The following is a 25,797-nucleotide window of genomic DNA, read 5'->3' as shown; positions in this document are numbered from 1 at the left end:
AGTGGGTCCAAAACTTGAAAAATGTCTCTCTTAGGTCTTAGAATGTGCCAGCAGGATTTAAGATAGGATATAAACACATTACAGGAAAGAATGTGAGATCTAGTGGGAGACGACAATATGAAAAATGCCAAAGAGATAAATCTTGGATGCAAAGTGAATCTCAAACACTTGATCTAATCTGTGCGTTTGATCCAGGGCAAAATTTAGTTACTTAAGATAAAACACAGATTCTAGAGGGTTTTGTCAAGGAAACATAAAATATGAATGTTTTACAGCATTAAATTTATTTACTTTGGGTATTTGCATTTTTTTATTTTGTTAACAGTTTTTCGAGGTGTAATTGATGTACGAGAAAATTGCACAGGGTTAATATATACAACCTGATGGGACTGAACAGATGTATACGCCGAGGAAACCATCACCACGATTAAAGTGATAAACATATACATCAGCTCCAGAAGTTTACTCCTGCCTTCCCATTTTTTTTAAAGGCGAATACTTGAGATCATTAAATTTACTTGCCTTGGGTATTTAAATATTTAAACTTTTATAATATTCTTCATTTATGTTCATATTTTAATTTACTTATTCGATTATTTATTCAATGACACACACTCATTAAGTGTCAGACACAGTTCCAAGATGTATTCAGCACTTTTAGAAAACAATGTTCCATATTGAATCCCTTCTTTCTAAACTTCACAGTATGTACCTTTTGCTATCGTGTACACGTATATGCAAGCAGTGTGTATATGTGAGCATGTATGTGCACATGTGTGTGTCTGGTCAGGTTCTATGCATGGAATGTTAATAAATTCACAAGCTCATGATGCAGTTCTTATTCCTCACTGCTGCTTCTTCAAAATACTGAGATTTCCTTGGCATGAAAAACATAACAATGTGTGAGTGCAAAGTTGCCAAGAATTTTGAAGGGAGTTTTTCACAGCCAGCGCCTGTTTCTCATTGTGGTTGAAACCCTCTTTCCCCTCACTCTCTTTGAGGTTTTACAGTTCGTCTCTGTTAAGCTCTGATAGACCTTTTAAGTGTAAGTTGTAGGTCTTTAGTATAACTGGCTAGATTAGGTCTATCCATTGCTACAAAAGCTACACAAATACAGAATTAATTCCTTGTATGACACAGAAGGTGAAGAAAGCATCCTCAATAAACTAGGGAGAATACAGGTAGTTTTACTCCTGTATTAATGGAACAGTGTCATGAAAAGGTCATATTGCCAGATAATTTAATTTACCCGATTTTATTAAAATAAGAGTAAAATGATATAAAGGAACACACAACAGAAATAGACCCACAGACATAGAGAAAAAAACTTATGGTTACCAAAGGGGAAAGGAGGGGAGGGATAAATTAAGAGTTGGAGATTAACATACACACTACTCTATATAAAATAGATAACTAACAAGGACCTACTGTATGGCACAGGAAACTATACTCAATATTTTGTAATAACCTATAAGGGAAAAGAATCTGAAAAGAATATATATATATATATATATATATATATATATATGTGTGTGTGTGTGTGTGTGTGTGTGTGTGTGTCTGTATATATATACACACACACATATATATATACAACTGAATACTGTACTCTACACCTGAAACCAACACATTGTAAATCAACTATACTTCAATTTTAAAAGAAGAATGAAGATGTGAACCCTAAAAAATGTAATAATAAAAATCATGGAGCTGAACAGACAGCAAAATCAACCTAAAGCTCATTTTCTAAGAGACAAAAAAAGGAAATCATGTATCTGGGTTAACACTCTGCATACAAGAAACATACAGATTATTAAAATTTAAAATTATTAATAATAATTAATAATAATTTTAAATAATCTTATTAAAATTTATTTAAAAAATTAACTTCCCATATAGATGGAATCTTTGTGCAAAAAAGATCCTCAAAAGAGATCAGACATATATACACTAATAAGTATAAAATGGATGACTAATAAGAACCTGCTGTATAAAAAAATAAATAAAATTAAATTCAAAAATTTAAAAAAAGGGGTTTCCCTGGTGGTGCAGTGGTTGAGAGTCCGCCTGCCGATGCAGGGGACACGGGTTCGTGCCCCGGTCCGGGAAGATCCCACATGCCGCAGAGCGGCTGGGCCCGTGAGCCATGGCCGCTGAGCCAGCACGTCTCGAGCCTATGCTCTGCAATGGGAGAGGCCACAACAGTGAGAGGCCCACGTACTGCAAAAAAATAAAAAATAAAAAAGAGATCAGACCACTTTATTTTATTACCTCCTTGATATTGTGCTGATATTGTGCACAATTCAAACTGTAGAAAAAGGGATTCTGCCCATGAGTAGCTTGGACTGAAAAAACAGTCATAAAAGATACCCTCCCCTCCAAAAAGGTAGCTGGATTATTTGTTTCATTATTACTACCAATAAATCACACACGTAGGTTTTGATATAACTTATTTATAATGGATTTAAAATCCAACCACTATCATATTTTTCATAGGAATAAATTCACCAGCAGACTCAAAGATGCTTACCTAACACAAAAAGTTATAAATAAAATTTTAACGGAAGGAGAAGATATCACTAAATTTTGGTGTATCCCTGCATTGGAATATGATGAAACCATTCCCTTAAATTATGAAACTCTGATGACATGGGAAAAACGTTCATCATACAATATTACAAGCAAAAAGTACGGGGGACATGTATTAACATTATGAGACTGAATTTATAAGACATGAAAATAATTACGCCCAAAGATACCATTAGGAAAAATAGTTTGTTAATAAAATCTAGCCAACACTTCTGAAATTTTATCAAGGAAAACTCTTCTCGCCGTTGTCATGTTCGCTTCACATGTTGAAAAATGAAGTATCACCTGTAAATTTTATGATTCAATGGTTTTGAAGGATGTGTGTGTAATTTTTGAAACAAATATGAAACCAAATTCTAACTGGGATAATATCACATCAAGGACGCAGCTTACTTAGGATTGAGAACCCTACTGGTGTCATGCTCCAGGCAGGAATTCTTTTCCTATGTTACCCTATTGTAAATCAGGGCTATGTTGCTTGGGCCGTATGCTTTTTCTCTGAGCACCTGGTGAGGGTTACTTTCTTAGGGTTTTGGAGGCTGGGAGGGGAGGGTCTCGACATCTGAACATGTGCGCATTAGGTGGTCGCAGTGCTGGAGGTGAGTCCAAAATCGACCAGAGGTTAATGTGCTTAAGCTTTTGGTGTCCTCTGTCATCTTTCCCATAATTTCCCCCAAGAAGGTTCTGTTTTCTTTCTGAGTAATTATCACTGACATACATCTGGCAACTTAATCCATGAGAGTCTTTTTGTAGTTGTGTAAGTCAAATTCACCTTACACTGAAGCATCCTTGAACTTTAAATGTTAGACGTAGTCAGGCTGTGAGCCTGGTTCCCACGGGCTCTGATTTGTAGGACAGCTTTCACGGGTGCTAAATACAACTTAACAACTGCAGTGCTGATAAAAGAGACGATCTCTAAGTAAAACATCCCACCTCCCCCTGTGTGGCCTTTTCCAACAGATCGAGTTTACCGCATGCTTTACCCACAGATTCCGGCTTAGTCCCTCCAGCCACTCTTCTGCAGAAACTTAGCAGTGTAAAAATCATCACCACATTGTCTTCCAACTCCCTCGGTGATGTCATTGATACTTAACCTTTTTTGGATCAAGTCCTCTGATAGAGTACGTGTGTTTACAAACTGTCCACATATAGCACCACGAAGTTCACAGGGAATTTTAAGTGCATTCATGGACCTCAGTCTAAGAGCTTTTGCTCTAAGCGCTAAAATATATAACCAGATTTCTGTAGTAGACACTTGGAATAAGGACTCTTTCCAGTTGAGAACTCTGTTGATTTTCTGAGAAAATTCTATTACTGAATTCTATTTTCCCACTGATTTACATTGTTATTTCAGTGATGCATATCTAAATAACTTGTTTTTATGGAAAGATATAATAAAATGAACTCAGACACAAGCATCCCTGAGAAACAGGGACTTTCCAATATCACGTGATTAATAAACAGCAAATTCTGAAATTAAAAATAACCATTGAGATGCAGGATGAGGAAATGTATCTTAATGGAGAAATTCTCCATGGATGATTTTTAACAAAAATCAAATTTGTTCACTCTTCACCTTCATACTTCCTAGGATATCTACCTCAAAACACATCTGGATATACACCTCTCACAAGGACTGGAAGGAACTCTGGCAGGTGATGTGGCAACACCGTTAGAATAGCTTGCAGCCTGAGACAGCAGCAGATTGAATAGAATCCTTTGACAATTTCCGGTAAAGGGACATGTATGCCTTAGAGGGAACGTCAGTGGAGCAAGTGCAGGGGAACACAGGTCAGAATATCTTTTTGACTGAAACACCTGTACATGAATACAGAGAATATGACCAATAAACAAAATGAAGATTGAAATCATAAAGGACTGGGAAACACAGTTTTATGACTATGACAAAACTGAGCACAATGATGTGGATGAAAGGCACATGGAAAGGCCAGGGTATACTTTGTTTAAAGAAGCAAAAAGAAGAGTACTTGGGAGAAAAAAACAGAATGTCAAAAGGAGCACGTTGCTGGACTATGTTAAGGATGGCTGTGCCGTCTATGGTTCTGAGAATGTTCCCTCCTGTAGAGCGGTCAGGGAGCACTGAGGCAAAATGTAACGTTGAGGGGCTCTTAGTTCAACAAATATTTACTGACTGTCTCTTCTATGGTGAGATCAGTACAAGCTGCAAATGCTGTCCATTGAGTGAGACCAGTGCCTCCCTGAGGTTGGCCCCTGACCTGTTAAGGGAGAGAAACTCAGCTATGATGGTCGCTGGTACCCAGAAGGGACAAATGACTACTCCACACCTATCGTGTACCAGCCATGTGGCATCACACCTTACTTACCTAATCTAGTTCTCAGCAGTGGTTCTCTGATCTCTGCATCACACAGGAGCAAAGGGGGAAATCAAAAACATTAATAAATGGTCTAAGGTCATGTTGGTAGGGGTGGATTGATCCCAAAGCCCTGGCAGAACAACCCAACCTCCTGCTGGATAAAGCAAGGTGTGAAGCACAAATTTTTGGAAGCAGTAAAAATCTGTGAAGGCATTGCAGGGCAAGTGGTATTTGAGCTAAGTCTGGAAGGATGGATAGGATTTTGCAATAAGTGAGAAGGGGAAAGGAGTTGAAAGCAGAACAAAGGCACCTATGTAGGTAAGGAGCTGAGGCAATGCATGGTGAGAGAAGCAATGGGAGAGCAGGTAGAGTGGACCGTCTGGACCAGGGTCACCAGGAAGCTGTGGGAGCTTTATCGCACCAGGTGACAGAGAAGATTTTTGAGGAGGGGACGGATCTGTGTTTTATTTAATTGCCTCTTTACAGAAATACAATGTCCTTTGTGTTTGGTGGGGAGGGGGGGCTGGAAAAAGAACAGAGGTAGTGCAGAGAGAGAAATCATGTGCAAGAGGAAAGCTAAATTAAGAAATTGACAGTAAAACTTGAAAGACAATGGGAGTCTAGGCTGGAGCAGTGGGAGTGGATCCAGAATTAGCCGGTTCAATGGTGAAACTGGGTGGTTGATAAGATGCTGAATGGAGAGGGATACATTCAGGATGCCTCCCAAGGTAAGAACTTGGTAGGTACCACTCACTAATTAACAGAAACAAAAAAAGAGGAGGATTGGGTGAAGTGAATTCCATCTAAGTGGTACCCACAGAACATTCAGGTAGACGGTCTAGGTGACCAAAGCTCGAACTCAGAAAGAAGAGCAGGGTTGCAGGTGTGGGTGTGTGAGATTATCAGTCTGTGGGGAATTGAAGTCAGGGAAGTGCAGGGGTTGGATCAGGAAAATCATATAAAGAACCAAGGTGAGTGAACAGAATTCAGCACAGGAGACTGAAGGAGGTCTTGGAAGAGAACTAAGAACAAAGCATCCTGGGAAACAAGTACAGAAAGAGTGTCAAGAAAGAGAGTGGTTGGTAGCATCACATCCGTTTACTGATGGCTATAGCATTATAATGATGTAATTTCTTTTAGCACAATATAATAATATAATATATATATTTTTTTTCACATGTTGGTTCTGTCTGTTGACCACAGCTCAGTATACACCAACACCTAGAGACCTCTACCATGTCAGTGCTTCTCAAACTTTATGTGGACGTGAATCACTGAGGAGCTCGTTAAAATACAGATCCCAACCCAATAGGTCTTCTGTGGAGACCCACTTCTGCATTTCTACAAACTCCAAGTGATTCTACTCGTGCACGAACCCCATCTGTATTTCAAGGTGCTAGACCAGCTGTTGCAAACCTAGGCTACTTTAACAAGAATGCCACAGCCAGGCCAAAGAAAGTTCTGGTCTCAACAGGCTTTGGGGATCAGGATGCAATTTTAAGACAAGTGGTCTACACACAGAACAGAATATGAAGCCGTGACATCTGAAGTTTGGTATGAGCACTGGCAAGCTTCACTTGCAAAAGGCAACTCAGAGAAAAAATTGGCAAGTTGTCTTCCAATATGTGAAGGAGAGAGCCTCAGTTTTTACAGAGGTCAAAACCTGGACTAATGGGTGGAATGTGCTGGCAAATAGATTTGTTTTTTGAACTGTCTGAAGAAATCCTGACCCAATGAGTACTGTCTTCCCTCACTGAATATTTTCAAATGAAGTTTTCTCTTTAAAAAATTTTTATTGATGTCTAGTTGATTTATAGTATTGTGTTAGTTTCAGGTATACAGAAAAGTGAATCAGTTATACAGACATATGTATCTATTCTTTTTCAGATTCCTTTCCTTATAGGTTATTACAGAGTATTGAGTAGAGTTATTACAGAGTTGTGAGTAGGTCCTTGTTGGTTATCTATTTTACATATAGTAGTGTGTGTATGTTAATCCCAAACTCCTAGTTTATCCCTCTCCCTGACCTTTCCCCTTGGTAACCATAAATTTGATTTCTATGTTTGTGAGTCTATTTCTGTTTAGTAAATAAGTTCAATTGCATCATTTTTTATTAGATTCCACATATAAGTGATATCAAATGAAGTTTTCAATGTAAGAACAGGGAGAAATCTCAGAAGGCATGTAGTTTAAACTATTCACAGATTTAACTTATGAGGAAAAGTGGTAGAAGTTTATATGTAACACTCAGGTTATGTTCGAACACTGGTTATTGTATTGGAGACTTGACTTCAAAGGCCATTTTTAACTGAATGATATTTTACATTCATAAGCTTGAGCAATTATGTACAGATCTTCATTCTAGGAACCAATTTTACAGTCAACTTGTTAAGCAAACAAAAAGGAAATTTAGTGGATTTTGGGGGGGGGGGGTTTCTGAGAAATATCAGGAATTTGCATCTATAATAATATCAGGACACTATCTAGGTACTTAAACATGGGTTACACGTGATTAAATAGCTGTGAATCATCTTATGGACCAACTGGAACCATGAGAGGTGATAAGAAAGTAATTTGGATATTGACTTTTAAATTTATTGCTTCAAAATTCATTGAACAAGTATCGTATGTGAGATCTTAGGGTGGTTCTTGAGGCTATTGATGAATTTACTTCTATGGCATAACTGTGGGACAGAGGGCTGTCTGTGGAACCTGTGGAGGAGAGGGCTGGGCCGTGCCCTGTCAAAGCACCTCAGAATCTTTGAGCCCAGAGTGTATCAGCTGTAACTGCAGGGTGACAAGTGGGTCCATTAAGGACTTTAGGCACCTTCATCATGTCTGATAGAAATAACGGTAGTCTACAGCAAGGTATCAGCTCACACCAGTCAGAATGACTATCATCACAAAGTCTACAAACAATAAATGCTGGAGAGGGTGTGGAGAAAAGGGAACCCTCCTACACTGTTGGTGGGAATGTAAATTGGTGCAACCACTATGGAGAACAGTATGGAGGTTCCTTAAAAACCTAAAAATAGAGTTACCATATGATCCAATAATCTCACTCCCGGGCATATCTCTGGAGAAAACTCTAATTCAAAAAGATGCATGCACCCCAGTGTTCATTGAGGCACTATTTACAATAGCCAAGACATGGAATCAACCTAAATGTCCATCAACAGATGAATGGATAAAGAAGATGTGGTACAAATACACAATGGAATATTAGCCATAAAAAGAATGAAATAATGCTATTTGCAGTGACATGGATGGACCTAGAGATTTTCATACTGACTAAAGTAAGTCAGACAGAAAATGACAAATATCATATGGTATCGCTTATATATAGAACCTTAAAAAATGGTACAAATAAACTTATAAAACAGAGATACAAAGATGTAGAAAACATGGGATTGACATATATACACTAATATGTAAATGGATAACTAATAAGAATCTGCTGTATAAAAAAATAAATAAGATAAAATTCAAAAGAAAAAGAAAACAAACTTATGGTTACCAAGGGATAAGGGGTGGGAGGGATAAATTAGGAATTAGGTATTAACAGATACACACTACCATATGTAAAATAGATAAACAACAATGACCTACTGTGTAGCACAGGGCACTGTACTCAATATCTTGTGATAGCCTATAATGGAAAAGAATCTAAAAAGAATACATATACATATGAATCACTTTGCTGTCACCTGAAACTAAGACAACATTGTAATCAGCTCTACTTCAATAAAAAAGTGATTATATAAGAACAGAAATAGCAGTAGTCTGGCGATGGAGGCACAGGGCTTCATGAACTGTTTTGATTCCAGGATTTTGCTGAGCACCCACGGTCTATGTTTTCCTAAACAGACATCAGGCAACATCTTTGATCAAGTTCAAGAGTAAAAGTGAAGCTTGCTTCACAGAGAGAAGAACACAGGTTTTGTTTATTCACAGGCTAATTTTAAAAGCAGATGCAAGTGCAGGCACAATAGTTGCCTTCTCCCAGGAAGAGAAACCAAATATGGACCTCATAATTGTCTTCAAATGTTTTTACATGTCTGTGTGTGATGCCAAGTAATTATTCTGTCATGGCACATTCTCACTTCCTGACTCAATCTCCAGCTGCAAACATCAAGATGAAAAACTTTCCACAAAGGTAATCATTGCAAAGTATTGAAGTAGTTTTGGATAAAAGTTTAGAAACAAATCACTCTGATTTATTACCATGTCAGTTGACGGCGGCAAGACATACGTCTTGTTAACAACTATTTGTTTGCCTTTATTCCACGATGATGACACAATATATTGTCAAAGCAGATATGCCTTATGCAATACAGGAAAAATTTGATTTAGCAAATCCCATACATTAAGCCATCCAAATATACGATGGCAGTCAAAAATTCATTGGTTGAATTATCACATCTTCCAGAAGACTTCTAGAAATATTCACCATAGGATTGGTCAATATGAGCCTCTTCATCTTCTGCCTTTTGCTTCTGGTCAGTTTCTTCTCAAGGTAGTCAAGTCCAGTAGCCCCTCAGGCTCCAGGGTTTCCAGGAGCTAAGCTGGAAGTGATCCCAGCTCCCTCCCTCCTGCTTCTGCTCAAATGCTGGAAAATCATGTTTTCAGATCACAGCTTTAGGACTGAAAACAAGGCACATCAAATCTGGTCAATGAATTATTCATGTATTTCCTGTTCTCTTTGTAATAGATTTCGTTCCAGATACATATGATACATAGTTGCTGATCTCTGAACACTCTGAAATTAAGACTGCCAGTCTGGTAATTTGGAAGATAAGCCCTACCACACATACTATCTTGAAGAAAATAGCATCTGCATTAGGAGATATTAACTTTATTCCTTGTGCAGGTTACTTGGAATGGATCTTATTTTCTGGATTTTGGAGGGAATTGCTCCTTAAAATTTGTCTATTGCTTATTTTTATTAAATATATAGACATTTTAGTTATACCAGAAACTAGGTTATTTCATATAAATGATATTTTATTTACATCTCTCTATATGGGATGTCATTGGAGCTAGTTGTCTATTGGTAAGTCCATCAGGTACTTCTTTAAATAACTGTACTAAAATTGATAATTTTTCCCCTAGGATTTCTTTTAACAGGAAACTCATATAGTGTTTAGTGGGTTGTCATGGGTTTGACTTATATTGGAGGTGTCACTTAAGGAGGTAATACTAAGCTCTTTAAACAGAGTAAAATTTTGTACTTCTTAGTAAAGTATTTACTGATTAAATGGATTGAAGACCATTACAAAATTTATAATACTTTGGTTTTTTCCTAAACAGGAGATTAAAAAACACTTGTACAGGGCTTCCCTGGTGGCGCAGTGGTTGAGAGTCTGCCTGCCGATGGAGGGGACACGGGTTCGTGCCCCAGTCCGGGAAGATCCCGCATGCCGCAGAGCGGCTGGGTCCGTGAGCCATGGCCACTGGGCCTGCACACCCGGAGCCTGTGCTCCACAACGGGAGAGGCCGCAACGGTGAGAGGTCCACGTACCGCAAAAAAAAAAAAAATAAAAATAAAACAACAACAACAAAAAACACTTGTATAGAATTTCAATTTAGCTTAGAAAATAGTTATATTTTTTTTCTACCTGACTTCTGTGGAAGACCTTGAAATTAGAACAGTGTAATATCTCAGTCTTTCTGAACAAATGGGCAAAATATCCCACTCACCTAGTACTGAGTAACATTAATAATTTTAAAAATTAAATCTGCGGCAAGATTTAAAGACAGAGTTCAAAAGCTTTCACATTTCATAGTCATATAATATTTAGTTTATACGTATAAAATTGAAATAGCTTATTTCGGTAGCAAAAAATATTTAGGCAAAAATTAAATGATCACTAGAGTCACAATAATTTATGGTATTAAAACAGTTTCTAACACCAGGATAATAACAATTAAGGGGAGCTTAATCTCAGAAACAAGATTCCAACAAAAAGTTCAGTTGCTAGTAGCATCCAAGAAAGAGATATATTCCTGCTACATGAATGAGAATTTAAGAGTGAAAGAGGAGTTTATGATGAGGCTTAGGATAATCTCCATTCCAACCCTTCTTTCCAGATACAGGACTGAGGTAAAATTCTAAGCATCCTCACAAATATGGCTAACTTTAGAGAGAAGCAGTCAGAGGAGGTAGCATTAATTTTCTCTGTTGTGAGTAGAAGGGCAAGGAGCAATGTTTTCTGGGGAGGCAGATGAAACATGGAAATCGGAGAGTGGGGGCTGATGCCCTCAGGCAAAAGGAGAGACTCAAAGTCTTTGCATGAGACTTGAATACGATCTGAAAACTTCCTCTCTCCTTTCCCCACTCCATGAAGAGTGGATGCTTTTCCCAGAGTGAATCCCAGCATGAGATATTTTACGAGGGAGCTGAGCAGAATTCTTTCATCAATACCACACTGTTTTGATTACTGTAGCTTTGTACTACTGTCTGACGTCTGGGAGGGTTATTCCTCCTGCTTTGTTCTTTTTCCTCAGGATTGCTTTGGCAATTCTGGACCTTTTATGGTTCCATATAAATTTTGGGATTATTTATTCTAGTTCTGTGAAAAATGTCATGGGTAATTTGATAGGGATTGCATTAAATCTGTAGATAGCTTTGGGTAGTATGGCCGTTTTAACAACATTAATTCTTCTAATCGAAGAGCAAGGGATATCTTTCCATTTCTTTGAATCGTCTTTAATTTCCTTTTTTAATGTTATGTAGTTCCAGCATATACATCTTTCACCTCCTTGGTGAGTTTTATTCCTAAGTATTTTATTTTATATTTTGATGCAATTTTAAAAAGGATTTTTAATTTACATTCCCTTTCTGATGCCATCAAAAAGAATGAAATAATGCCATTTTCAGCAACATGGATGGACCTAGAGGTTATCATACTAAGCGAAGTAAGTCAGAAAGAGATATACAAATAACATATGATGTCACATATGTGGAATCAAAAATATGATACAAATCAACATATCTATGAAACAAAAACAAGACTCACAAATATAGAGAACAGACTTGTGGTCACCAAGGGGGAAGGGAGTAGGGGAGGGGTGGACTGGGAGTTTGGGATTAGCATATGTAAACTGTTATATACTGGATGGATAAACACAATGTCCTACTGTATAGCACAGGGAACAATATTCAATATCCTGTGATAAACCATCATGGAAAAGAATATGGAAAAGAATGTATATCTGTGTATAACTGAATCACTCTGCTGTACAGCAGAAATTAACACATTGTAAATCAATTATACTTACTTAAAAAAAAAATCTGCACATTTCTCCAAATGCTTTCGACCTCCTTCCTCCACAAGAAACAGAAAATTAAATAGAATATAATATCTAATCCTCAGACTGTAGTTCTGGTTGGCAAACAAGTTGTAGAAAAGTAAAAAAGGAGTCAAGAATTTACCCTTCCCACACAGAGTAAACAGTATTCTGGACGTAAACTATACATATGTAAATAATCAGAAAAGAATTAAAGGCATGGAGATTATATAAATAACCTAATGTTTTATAATGAAAGAGGAAGGAAGGAAGGAAGGAAGGATGGAGAGTGAGAGAGAGAGAAAGTTTGTAAAGAAAAATAACCTAAAGAACAGAAGAAAATTTCCCAAGAGGCTTTAAGTTATACAAGAGCTTATTAAAAATAGAAACATTAAACATTATTAAATGTTTCAATGTTTTGTATTAGTTAAATGTTTATTAAAACATAACATAAATAATAAACTACAGTGAGAATGGTTACTGAAGAGGTGGACCACATTGTCCAAGAGCTTATTTCCTCTTCTTAACAGCAAAATGATAGATGCTGACTGAACTAGAAGCAAGTGATTTGCAAGTGATTCTATGTTTTTAACGTTTTCAAGAACATTTTTTCACAACTTTAGTGGGATCGTTTAAGCAGATTATATCTTGTGTTGATGAAACATTTTCCAAAGTACATATTTTTCTGTCCCATTTCAATTTTCTGTCCATAAGTTTCAAGTGAAGGTATACAGGAAAGTTTCACTAAAAAACAGCAAGTATGATATGACCTCCTTTTAAATGAAATACCTATTAGTCACTCTCGCCAAATAACGTTGCATAACAAACACCCTCAAGACCCCAGCAGCTTACAGCAAGAATTGTTCGTTTCTCACCCAAGTGCATGTGGGTTGCCTGGGCTCAGCAGGACTTGACCCCATGGCAGGGACTGGGTTCAGAAAAGCAGCAGGAGTTCTGGTCCAGGGTGCTCTCTGGAGCACACTCTTCTCCTGGTGTTGGCAGCAAAGACAGCTAACCATCTGCGCCAGCACATGGCACCTGTCATAGGTACTTTCCTCCTGTAGGTTAGAGCAAGACATGGCAAAGACCAAATTCAAATGGGAACATATAGCCATGGCAAAGGTACAGACATCGGCCACTACTACTGGGGACACAACTGAGTCCAGTAATCCCCTCATTCCACCCATTCACTTATCTATGCACTGACAGGCATAGATAGAAATGGTGTGGCCTAGGGTGATAGATTTTTTTTTTTTTGAAGGGGGACTTTATTTCTTAAATGCTGCAGTATATAATTTTAAAAAAATACTGCACTTGTAATTAAAAAATAACTTAATTGAGATATAATTTGAACACAAAAATTTCACCCTTTTGAAGTGTATAACTCAGTGGTTTTTAGTATATTCAAATAACTATCACCACTATCAAATTTCAGAATATTTTCATCACTCCAAAGAGAAAACCTGTACTCACCAATAGTAACTGCCCTTTTACCCCCTTCCACTAGCCACTGGGAAAACACTGGTCCACTTTCTTTATGTATAGATCTGTCAATCCCGAACATTGCATATAGATGGAATTATACATTTTATGGCCTTTTGTGAATGGCTTCTTCTCCCTAACATAATGTTTTCAGGGTTCATCCAAGCTGTAGCCTGTATCAGTACTTCTTTGCTTTTTATTGCCTAATAATATTCCATTGTATGGATACACAACATTTTGTTTATCCGTTTATTAGCTGATGGACATTTGGGTGGTTTCTATTTTTTGACTATTATGAAAGATGTTGTTATGAACTGTCACGTGCAAGACTTTCAACTTTCTTGAGTATATACCCAGGAGTGGAGTTACTGAGTCATATATTAGGTTTGGGTTTAAGGTTTTGAAGAATTGCATCACTGTTTTCCGACGTGGCCACACAATTTTACAATTTGACCAGCAATGCATAAAGCTCCAATTTCTCCACGTCCTCACCAACACCTATTACTGTCTGTCTTTTTGATTCTCACCTTTCCAGGGGTGTAAAGTGGTTATCTCATGATTTTAATTTGCATTTCCCTAATGACAAATAAAGTTAGCTATCTTTCTATGTGCTTCTTGGCCATTTGTGTATATATATATTTTTTTTGAGAAATGTGTATTCAAGCCCTTTGCTCATTTTTCTATTGAATTAATTATCTTTTTATTGTTGAGTTGTGAGAGTTCTTTATACATTTTAAATGTAAGACCCTAATCAGATATATAAATTGCAAACTTTTTTTCACATTATGCGGTTTTTCTTTTCATATTCTTTACGATGTCCTTTGAAGCACAAAAGTTTTTAATTTGATAATGCCCAGTTTATTTTTTTGTCACGTGTGCTTTTGGCATCATATCTGATACATGATCACCTAAATCTAAGGCCCTCAGAATTTTCTCCTATATGTCTTTCTTAAGAGTGTCATATTTCACCTCTTACATTTAGGTCTTTGATTCACTTTGAGTTAATTTCTGTATATGGTGTGAGGTAAGGGTCCAAATTTATTCTTTAGCATGTGGATACCCAGTGGTCCTAGCACCATTTGCTGAAAAAAGAATACCCTTTCACCATTGTATTGTCTTGGCAGCCTGGCCAAAATCAATTGACCATAAATGTAAGGGTATACTTCTGGGCTCTCAATTTTCTGCATGTCTAAATTTATTAGACTTACCACACTATTTCTATAGCTTTGTAGTAAGTTTCAAAATTGGGAAGTGTGAGTCCTCTAAATTTGTAGTTCTTTTTCAAGATTTCTTAGCTATTTTCTGTCCCTTGAATTTTCATATGCATTTTAGGATCAGCTTTCCTATTTGTTAAAAAAAAATAGCTAGCTGGGATTGCATTTATAATCTTTTAAAATAATGAAGTTATTAATGTTAAAAGCTATATTTCCTACCAAAATACTAAATTTCTTCCTAAAATTTTATATAGATTTAAACTGAATAAAAATTACTATAATGCCTTAGGAGTTACTAAAGAAATTGGACTTGGTGTAGGTGGCTGTTCAAATGCTTTCTGAAGCAGAGTGCAAAAGTGTATAATGAACATTTTAATACACATAGGAGGAAATTATTGAACTAGATGAGTGCAGAACTATTGGTCCGTAAAGAGTGCTAGCACACGAAACAGAAAGACTCACAGACATAGAGAACAGACTTGTGGTTGCCAAGGGGGAGGGGGAGAGGGGAGGGATGGATCGGGAGTTTGGGGTTAGCAGATGCAAACTATTATATATAAGATGGATAAACAACAAGGTCCTACTGTATAGCACAGGGAACTATGTTCAATATCCTGAGATAAACCATAATGGAAAAGAATATGAAAAAGAATGTATTGATACACATATGTATAACTGAATCATGCTGCAGTACAGCAGAAACCAACACACCATTGTAAATCAACTCTACTTCAATAAAATAAATTAAAAACAAACAGTTGGAAATGCTGGATTGAACACAGTTCCACCGATCACTGCTCTTAGATTTCAGAGCCTCTTGACTATGCTAATGAGAGTTGTCAACTGCCCAGAGGGAGAGGCAGTGTAGACCTTCCAGGGGAGCAGTTGGGCTGTATCTAATCAGCCTCCAGGGGGCTGCAACAAAACTATGAAAATAAGTCAATAAGACAGAGCATGTATTTTCACTTTTTATTTTTCTTCCACATGGTTGGCCGCAGGGTAGGACTGCCTGGTGGAAAAGTGCCGGAAAGGGTATTGCCTTGGAAGAAGAGTCTGGGACCTAGATGGCTCCCGGGCAAGTTCAAAGGCAGGGGTCAGGTGTTGAAGATACCAGCCTGCATAGAGATCTACCTCTGAAACTGAGGCCGCCACCTGGAGGAGTGTCGTGTAAATTGTGTGGATCCACATGCCACATGGACCTGGGCTCAGCCCCTCTAGTATCAGCCATTGGAAGTGAAGACAAGAGTGGAAAGTTACAGGATCCCCACCCACTGTCAGTTTCATACTACCATATAAGTTATCATCAAGCATTTCATTAACCACACGCAACTCCAAGCCATCTGCAATTTAATTTACCAATAATACTATCAAGATGACTGGGAAAAAGAAAACTACTGCTCAAAAGCACTGGAGTCCAGGGGCAGGAAAGTCTCACCAGAAATGGTCACTTTTCTGCCTGTCTTTTGAATTGATACCAGCTTTTGCATAATAAAAATCATGGTAACACAAAGGTCTGTCGCTTTTATTTTCTTGGCATTTAGAGACAAATCTTTCAAACACACACTCAGTTTCTCCCCGAAACAGCCGCATTCTTTTATTTGGTGATTCAACACATTTTTAATTCAAATAGTCACCACTTAACCTAGGCACAATATTAAGCATTTTACAAGCAAAGGATCTGACTGATTTTCTTTTTAATTGCCAAAGAGTATAATAAGTGAATCGGTTAAAGGATATACTTCTGTACATAAAAATATTCATGTATTTATACAAGTGTATGGAACAGAGTTTAAAGACAATCTAACTGGGACATCACAATAAATAGGATGTGGTCCTGCAGGACAGCCAAGCATGCTTTGTCAGGAGGCTGTCAAGTCTCTTTTTTCAAGGTGCTTTATGTTCTACTGAGCTAGGCTCACATTTCCCAGAATAAGGGTTAGGGGTTAGTAATTCCTGGATCTGGATGCCTACGGGAATATGCTGCTTCTCGCTGGTGTCTCCAATAAGAGGAGTGGAAGATGACATATTTATTTATTTTCCAAGAGTCTTTGCAACTTATCAAATTCTATCCATTTCCCATGTCAATATTTTAAAATGCAGACTGATCTAAGCTCTAGCACCATACAAGAAGGAAATACATGTATTTTTTTCAGAGCAACAATATTTTATATCATCTTTGTCCCTCTGGCTATAACCATTCTGTTTAGAAAAATTTACCAAGCTAAAAATAGTTGATCTAGGTTGTCATAAAAAAGAATATTAAATACCTTTGGTAAAAATAGATATATTTAACAAGATTAGAAAAGCAAACAGTTATAATGTCAAAAGGAGACTATAAAAATGTACACAATAACACAAATAAACCAACTTATAAAGTGAAGATAAGGCCACTCTTCTTCTCAGGTTTTGTCTGTTCCAAACCGTGGATGGAGGTCTGTTCTTCTAAATGGTAGATATCTGAGTAAGAAATAGGGAAAAATCCAGTCTTTCCTATCAGTATGACACAAGTTTAATTCATGGCAACACAGTTCTTTTTTAAAACCCACGTTGGTAGAACTTAGAACACTCTGGCTTATGCATGTGAATATGAGAAACAATCCCAGATTTCTGTGATTGTAGGCCCAGAGCAGGGGGCTTTGGAGTTAAGCAAGGTGACAGAACCAGGGGCTTAGGGGCGGTGTTTCCTGTGCTGACATGAACCTAGGCCACATCCAGACAAGAGACACAGACGCAGTCAAGGGCCCACGTGGGGACTTTGCCACTAACTAGGAATCTACAAGGTTCATCTTTTCCCCGGCAAGGACTTTTCTCCTGTCGTGGGGCCTCTCCTCCAAAGGGCCGTTGCACAACCCCTAATTCTGTGTGGTATCTCCTCTCTCAGAACACGCTGTAAATCCTGAAGATGAAAGGGCCCTGGAAGCAACAGCCAGCCGGGATTGTGGATGGAGATAAGGCACGAGTTCTGTCGCAGTGGCAGCCCTGAGCCACCACGAGGCATTATCCCCCAGGGTTCCCCCTGCACACGCAGTCACACTCTTCATGGTGCTCCAGGGCCACGTCCGTGAGCGACTTATGCAGCCCCCGGACGCCCGTCTTCGGTCTCAACTGAAGGACCTGAAAGGGAACGATGGAAACCACCTTTAAAATCAGGCCACGTCTGCAACTTCTAATTTCACGGACAAGGTCAATTTCAGACCAGAATCTCGGGGCCCAACAGCGACCTACACATTTTAATTTTTAACTACTGAAGGCAGGATGAACATACTCCCCCACCCCTCAGAGAAATCACAAATGATCGTCATCACTGTATGAAAGGAAGGACCTTTTAATACCAACGATTTGGAAGGAGGCTGCTCAGAATAAAGAACAGTCCTTACACAGAGAACGGACTTGTGGTTGCCAAGGGGGAGGGGGTGGAGGAGGGATGGAGTGGGAGTTTGGGGTTAGCAGAGGCCAACTATTACATACAGAATGCATAAACACCAAGGTCCTACTGCAGAGCACAGGGAACTATATTCAGTATCCTGGGATAAACCATCATGGAAAAGAATATGAAAAAGAACGTATATATGTGTATAACTGAATCACTTTGCTGTACAGCAGAAATTAACACAATGTTGTGAATCAACTATACTTCAATAAAATCAACTAAAAAAAAAAAAGAGCCGTCCTTAAATGGAAAGACCCACCATGCCATGTCCTCTTTCCTTTACGCACCTAACTGTATTAGAAAGAATTTCACCTTGGTTAGGTGTCTTGGAACCACTAACACGCAATTCATTTTTCTGTTTGTTGGTTTCTTTCACTCATTCATTTATTCACACACTTAGCAAATATTTATCCTTGAAGCAAGGCAGGCAAGTACTGCGATGCTGTGAAAAGAAACATGGTCTGTAGCTGAGTCTGAGTCAATTATGCCACTCATTAATGCCCTTGGCTAAAGGTCAAGTCCTCCATCAACTTGATGAGATGGATTACATGTACTTGGTAGACATCAGCCTCGGTCACAGCTAACTTTCTGCAGCTGGGTCCTAGTGCACTGTAGACGGTTTGGCAATAATAACAAGAATGTCTCTATTAAATGAAGTTATTTGCAGTTTGGATGGTTGAGATTCTTAACCAGAAATATAGCACAACAGACACTGATACTAAACACACCCTTTTCACACTGTGACGGAAGGACATGGCTATGTACTCTATAAGAGACTATCTGACGTATCTGATAAGAACTAACTACTCAATGAATATTATTACATTTTAGGTCTTAGGACAGAAATGGTAAAGTTTTAGAAATTATGTGGCTTTGGCTATGAACAAAGCCCAGAACAGAATAGCACAGAATAATATGAAGTTGTCCAGTTTCTTTGCTCTCTGGGTCTGACACGGATAACCTCATAGAGCAACTTCTAAAAGATATCATTGCTGGAAATATCCATTAATCCAAAAAGGCAAAGGTCAGGTTTTATGACTGTCTTACTTGAAGATTTAAAAAAGAAAAACAGAGAATGGTCCCTCATTTGGAGTACGTGGTCATATCGAAGGTTAATTAGCTAACATTTTTTGAATGCTTATGGGGTGCCAGGCGCTCTAATAATGTTTTTACATACTTTAACTCACAAGAATTCTATGAAGTAATTTACAATTATTACCCCTATTTTACATGTGAGTGAACAGAAGCTTAGAGAGAATGAGTGACACAGCCAGTATCTGTACTTTTGCCAAACAGAAATGATTAAAGTAGCAGTGATGGATACTAATTTCATCAAGACTCAGAATATTACTAGTCATACACTCTATTTATTTAGTAACTTTCTTCCTAGAGAGATAAACTGCAAAATCTTATGATAACAATGAGAAACAGTAAACTTTTAAAGATTTTCTATTACATTTACAATTCCAGAATAAAAATTACTAAGACTATTATGTTAATGTGAAACTGAACCCAATGAGTATTGAATATAGATCATGGGTTGGTACTGATTTCTTGTTTTTGACCAACATAAGGCAGTGTCAAAACCAACTTTTCTTAAGATGCTGGTGCTATACCTTAGTAGCACACTCGTGCTACAAATGGCTTCTGGAATGAGGTTGGGTGGAGATACACTGTGATATTGGCATAGATAATGTCTTTAATTCCTATGTCCACCTGTATACATTTTCCCAGTTGGCAGGGGAAAAATAACTATGAAAGGTAATGGTTAGAGAGGCTGCCATATACAGCCCTGACAGTCAGTGACACCAGGCTGCAATCCTACAGTCTTTCCTTCCTCTGCAGTGCTTATATAACATGCATTCACCAAATAAACGTCCCCTCCCCATGCCCAGTTGTCATCCACTGATACCTGTGGATATTTACAAATAGCAGAAGAATCTCATAATGTTCCAGTGATGTTAAGGTCTTCTATGTGGTGTGGAGGGGTGGGTGATAATTAGTGTTTTCTCTCTTAATCCCCTTTGAAAGTTTGGATTTTGGGAGACAAAGAGAGACTTGGAAGATGACCAGCAGGTCCCAGATAATGTTGAAGAAGAGAATTTGGTTTTTAGGACATAGCTTATTACACAGAAAAGAAACAAGCTAGAAGCACATCTCACAAAAATGTTGAGGAAGAGGTTCAAACTAAAATTATGAGTCCATGAAAAAATAATCCAGGGGAAAGCTAAAACCGGAGACTGCGGACAGAACAGATCAGGCACAGAAAGACCCATCAAGGAATGATGCCCAAAATTCTGGGCGGCATAGAACCTTGAATGATGGGACTCACTACTAGAATAAGGCAATTGAGTGGTATGTTTATTTCCCCAAACAAAGAGATCTAAGCAAGAAAACACTATGTGTTAAGGAAAGAAGTGAAACTAAATATACGAGGATATAAATAAGGTGAAACTCATCATGCTGATTAAGAATGGAAAAAAGAAGCAAATATGTGTCTTTTGTCAGAGTCTCCTATAGATCTTTTTGCCAGAAAGCGAATACCTTCCTAACTCTGGGCAAATTCTTTAAATCTTTATTGATCATTTGCCATACTTTAATGAGGCTAGAACAGGGAGGAAGTAAAGATGAGTGAGACAATCACTAGCATATACTGAGGGCTTGAAATATGCCAGACCTCCTTCTAAGCCTTATTCATAATAAGGCATGAGGGGTGACAGCTCACTTAACAGATGGAGAAATCGAGGCCCAGGGGACGAAGTAATTTGCTCCAAGTCACACAGCTAACAAACGTCAGATTCAAACTCTGGATGCCCAGCCTTGGAGTCCCTGCTCTTGAGTGCTACACTGTGATGGGATCTTTACTCTTAGTTCTCAATTTGGGAGAAACAAATACAAATAAATAATTATGAAATAATAAAAGTTATCTTATAGAGATATCTTTAAAGCCCTACACATGCACAGCGGAGGAATGAGTTATGCTGGGATTGACAGGAAACTCAAAAGTGTTTCAAGGAAGAGGTAACATCTAAGTTTATACATATGTAAAGCTCCTGTCTTGCTTTTTTAAGAATTCCTATTTGGGAGACTGGGAAATTAAGAAAAAACATTTTTTGTTTTTGGCTAAAATGGCTTCTAATAAAGAGTATCTGGTGACTGATACAAAGAATCAATCTTAATGATACTATTATGCTATAATATTATACCAAAACACTACTACAGTAATATCATTATATTTTATGAGAATTTTAAGTCTGTAAACTTATTTTTGATACAATGGTTGAACAAAATGCAAGGAAAATGCTAAAGGAAAGCAAAAGAGGGAATAACTCAGTTATATTTGTAGTGATACAAATGGATACACCTCAGCTTAATACGCAGGGAAACTGGTATAATAGAGCTGGATGGAAGAGAGAAAAATTAAAACTCCTAAGCTCTATCTTTGCTTCTGCCTTTTCCATGAAGTGAGATAATCTTTAAACTGAAAATTGGAGCAATGATCATTAAAAAGAATTAAAGACCAAGATGGGCTTAACTTTGAATGAGTTAAATCTCTAGATCCAGATTAATGGTTTTTGATGACTTAAGAACTATTTTGAGTTATGTTTTCAAAAAATTTCACTTATTTAGGAGTAGTACCAGACTCAGAACTTACTTCCAAAATATAAGACTGAGAAAAATCTAGGCCTCAGAAATCATGAATTACACCAAACAAGGAATCATTTTGTCATAGGGTAATTTGATGGTTAACAAAATAACTATCACAGAAAAATTTATAATTCCCATAGAAGAGAACTGAGATGATTGGATTGGAGATGTCTATGAGAAATATGGAATAGGTAACCATGTATATTTCTGCACACACACATTAGGGATATTTGTGGGAAACTTGCACTACATGGACATACAATTAGATAAGCACCTGAAGTTGTAAGTGTGGACATGCAGATAATACATATAATCAACCCCACCTGAAGACTGGAGAGGCTAAATCAATACCATTCTGGAAGAAGGTCAGTGAGTGTCCAAGCACTGACCATGGCCTTTCCCTGCACAAGAACTTTATCTCAGACTTTAAAACAGATACTGCACATTCTGGGGCAACTTTCTGGAGAACCCTAAAACTAATGGTATTTGAAAAGAAATTTACAAGTATAGGATGGGGGAGGATACACTTGATCTGAGGACTGATTCAGCTGCCCCAGAAGCATGATACCAACTCAGCATCTGATAAACTTGTTTAGAAAAGCTCTGGGTTTTACAGGTCGTAGCAAGGTGAGTCATAAACCCAAGACTTGTTGGCTAAATCAGGTCCCCAAATACACCTTGCTTAGTAAGTCCCTGCTTTAGAAAGTTCAAAATGAAATGATTTTAGGTGGGGAAAGATTACCCCCGCTTAATTCCTACTCTCACCCTATTCTTTTACATTATACCAACCAACTCTAAGATCTGCGTACCCTTTAAGGTCTTTTAACTTTCATGCGCTTTAGGGCTGTCACTGAGCTGGACCCTGGGAGGCCTTCCCAGAGCAGACCTCCTGGCCCGCCTGGCCGCATGTCCTCTGCCTGTCTTTTGTCTGTAGAAAAACTCTAGTCATTTAATCAGAGAAATGAGAAAACGCAGAAAGAAAGGAAAACAGTATGGCAAGACAAATTAATAACAGTTTAGCAATTAAACAAAGTCAAGGACCTTTAGTTCCTCCTCACGGGCTACAGATGATATTCTGAGTCAGGTCCCTTGAGCTGTTTTGCAGATACTGAAACCGCCACCAGGTGGAAGAAGTTAACTGCATGCTGCACACAAGCATGTAGACCCCAGCCTGGTTGGAACCAGAAGGTTGATGATGTGGACTCTTGATGACCTCACCACCAACCAATCGGAAGAGTGTCCACCAGCTGATCACACACCTCACCCTGTCTTTAAAAACCTGTCCCTGAAAGCCTTTGAGGAGTTTGGGTCTTTTAAGCACTAGCTGCCTCATCTCCTTGATTGGCACCTGCAATGAATACTGCACTTTCCTTCACCATGACCTGGTTCAGCAGCTTTACTGCCCCAGCAAGCAGACCCGAGTTTGGTTCGGTAACAAAACTACCACGTTAAGGGTTTCTTCTTGACTAGACTCCCAGTTCTCAGAGTAGCAACAAGCCGTCCTCTGGGCAGAGTGGAGCTGGGGCTCCTGCAAGCTCAGGAGGACCTCCTCCTGAACAGGAGTGCAGGCCGTTCCCAGCACAAGGATCTTTAGACGTGTGTGGTGTAGAAACGAAAGTGGAGTATGAGGATGGCAGTCAACAGTCCTACTTTTATCCCAGACTGCCAGTTTTGGATGTCATTTTCTAAAAATTGCCATCTAACAATTGTCAGAGAATAACACCTTTAGGAAAAACCTGAGAGATTATCATAGTTTGCACATATTTTACAAAGGTTAAGTGTCCTGTGGATGGTTACAAGTTAATGGTAGATCTAGGATGGAAACAGGGACCTTGTCTGGAATCCACTGTTTTTCTCTCACTTAATCAACTGCCAACACAATATTGGGGAAGAGATGGGCAACCATGTCACATGAGTGCAGCTACCTGTTCAGATTACAACAGATGAGGGTTTCACCGACATCTTCACTCACAGGAAAAATCATTTCATTTATTAAGTGGGTATTTAGTTTGTGTTATTCTTTTATTTAGCAGAAAAAAAATGAAAATGAATGAAGCCATATCCAAATGAAGTCGGGAGGTAGATTTTGGTTTGGTTTTGTGAAAATTAAAGTTTGTAAAAAACATTTTGTAAAAATTGAAGGTGAGCCATCAAGAAGGGATTGCTTCCGGATGCATGAAAGCTAGGTGCTTCTGGGGAGGACTGGAGGGGGATGGGTATCACCGGGGATAATGAAAATTTGAAATGTATAAACTCTAAGGTCCCCAAGGCTCTGAAAAACAATAATTACTAACATTTAACACTGTATTTTCCTTACTTCCATGGAATAAAGGGAAGGATGAAGAATCCATAAAAAGCTTAACATACTATTTGGGGCACCATGAATAAGAGAAAGTTATAAATGATGAAATAACAGGAAGTATAATTATGAATATGTCCCTTGGAATTTATGTGCCCACATTGCCCCAAATGGAAAAATAAATATTAAAGATCTTTATTTTCTCCAAAATAGACCATAATTTACCTCTAAGTTTGTCTTTAAAATATTTTCCCTTCATATTTTGAAGAGGTGAAAAGTTTCACCCATGTTCCCCCCTGGAAAAACACAGTTTCTTTTTTGTATGAGACAGAAAACCTCCACTGAGTACCCATGATGTGCTATCAGAGGACAAGCTTTCTAAATCCTTGATGTCTGGTTTCCTGAGTCAAGGTCCTAACTTAAAAACAGGGACTTCCCTGGTGCCGCAGTGGTTAAGAATCCGCCTGCCAATGCAGGGGACACGGGTTCGAGCCCTGGTCTGGGAAGATCCCACATGCCACGGAGCAATGAAGCCCATGCGCCACAACTACTGAGCCTGCACGCTAGAGTCCATGAGCCACAACTACTGAGCCTGCACTCTAGAGCCCATGAGCCACAACTACTGAGCCCGTGCGCCACAACTACTGAAACCCACGTGCCTAGAGCCCATGCTCCGCATCAAGAGAAGCCACCGCAATGAGAAGCCTGCGCACCGCAATGAAGAGTAGCCCCCGCTCGCCACAACTAGAGAAAGCCCGTGCGCAGCAATGAAGACCTAATGCAGCCAAAAAATAAAAAATAAATAAAATAAATAAATTTAAAATAATAATAATAAATGAAAACTTGAGCTCTTTGGTAAACCTTGGTTTTGTCTGGTCGGGTTTTCATGAAGACGACATCTCCCTTCTAAACCAATATCCACTTCAGAGAGGCTGGTCTGTCATCTTTCAGGAAGGGAAAGGCTGTCCGTACCTCGTGATACTTCTTGGTGACTTTGCTGGGGACACACTGACACTCGCTGCAGGTATGCAGGCAGCACGCGCAGTTCCCGCCGCAGCGCTTCACCAAGAGACAGCCTGGCCAGAAGACGGTGTCGGTCCTCTTGAGCTCCTCCCGGATGGACACGGAGAAGTTGCGAGGCGTGCAGCTATAGAGCCGCACCTCCTCCTTGAGCAGGTTCAGGCCCAGCACTGCACAGCACACAGGGGAGCAGAGGAAGAGGCGGTCACGCTCTGAGCCTTGTGATTTCACCAAGCGCCCTCGCTCTCTCTCTCTCATACAGAAAGCTAGACATCTCCCGAACAATCGCCCCGATAAGAACCCTGATTATTTAACTAGGTCTTAGGGACATGCAGCTCACAGGCTGGGCTTTCCGTTTTATGGCAAACAGAGCTTCCTTGTGACCCAGGGGCGGATGAAGGGATGGCATTGTGCAGTGTTGAGGACGGAGCCTACAGAAGAGTTACCAGCTATAAACAGGAAACTTTCTAGAGAAAAAGGGCGCTACAC

General features: G+C 38.7%; 1 protein-coding gene across 1 annotated transcript in view; it reads right to left on the bottom strand.

Moving 5' to 3' along the window:
- Positions 1-17,908: 17,908 nt before the first annotated feature.
- PDGFC (platelet derived growth factor C) overlaps positions 17,909-25,797 on the bottom strand; it is a gene marked incomplete at both ends in the record, with an annotated part of 209,616 nt that continues 201,727 nt past the window's right edge. Inside the window, 2 exons of the mRNA XM_079709811.1 lie at positions 17,909-18,025; positions 25,261-25,478. Of these exons, the coding sequence (XP_079565937.1) occupies positions 17,909-18,025; positions 25,261-25,478 (335 nt within the window). The remainder of the gene's footprint in view (positions 18,026-25,260; positions 25,479-25,797) is intronic.

The sequence above is a fragment of the Hyperoodon ampullatus genome (genome assembly GCF_949752795.1).
Source record: "Hyperoodon ampullatus genome assembly, chromosome: 1".
Lineage (NCBI taxonomy): Eukaryota > Metazoa > Chordata > Mammalia > Artiodactyla > Ziphiidae > Hyperoodon > Hyperoodon ampullatus.
This window is presented reverse-complemented; position numbering and strand designations above follow the sequence as displayed.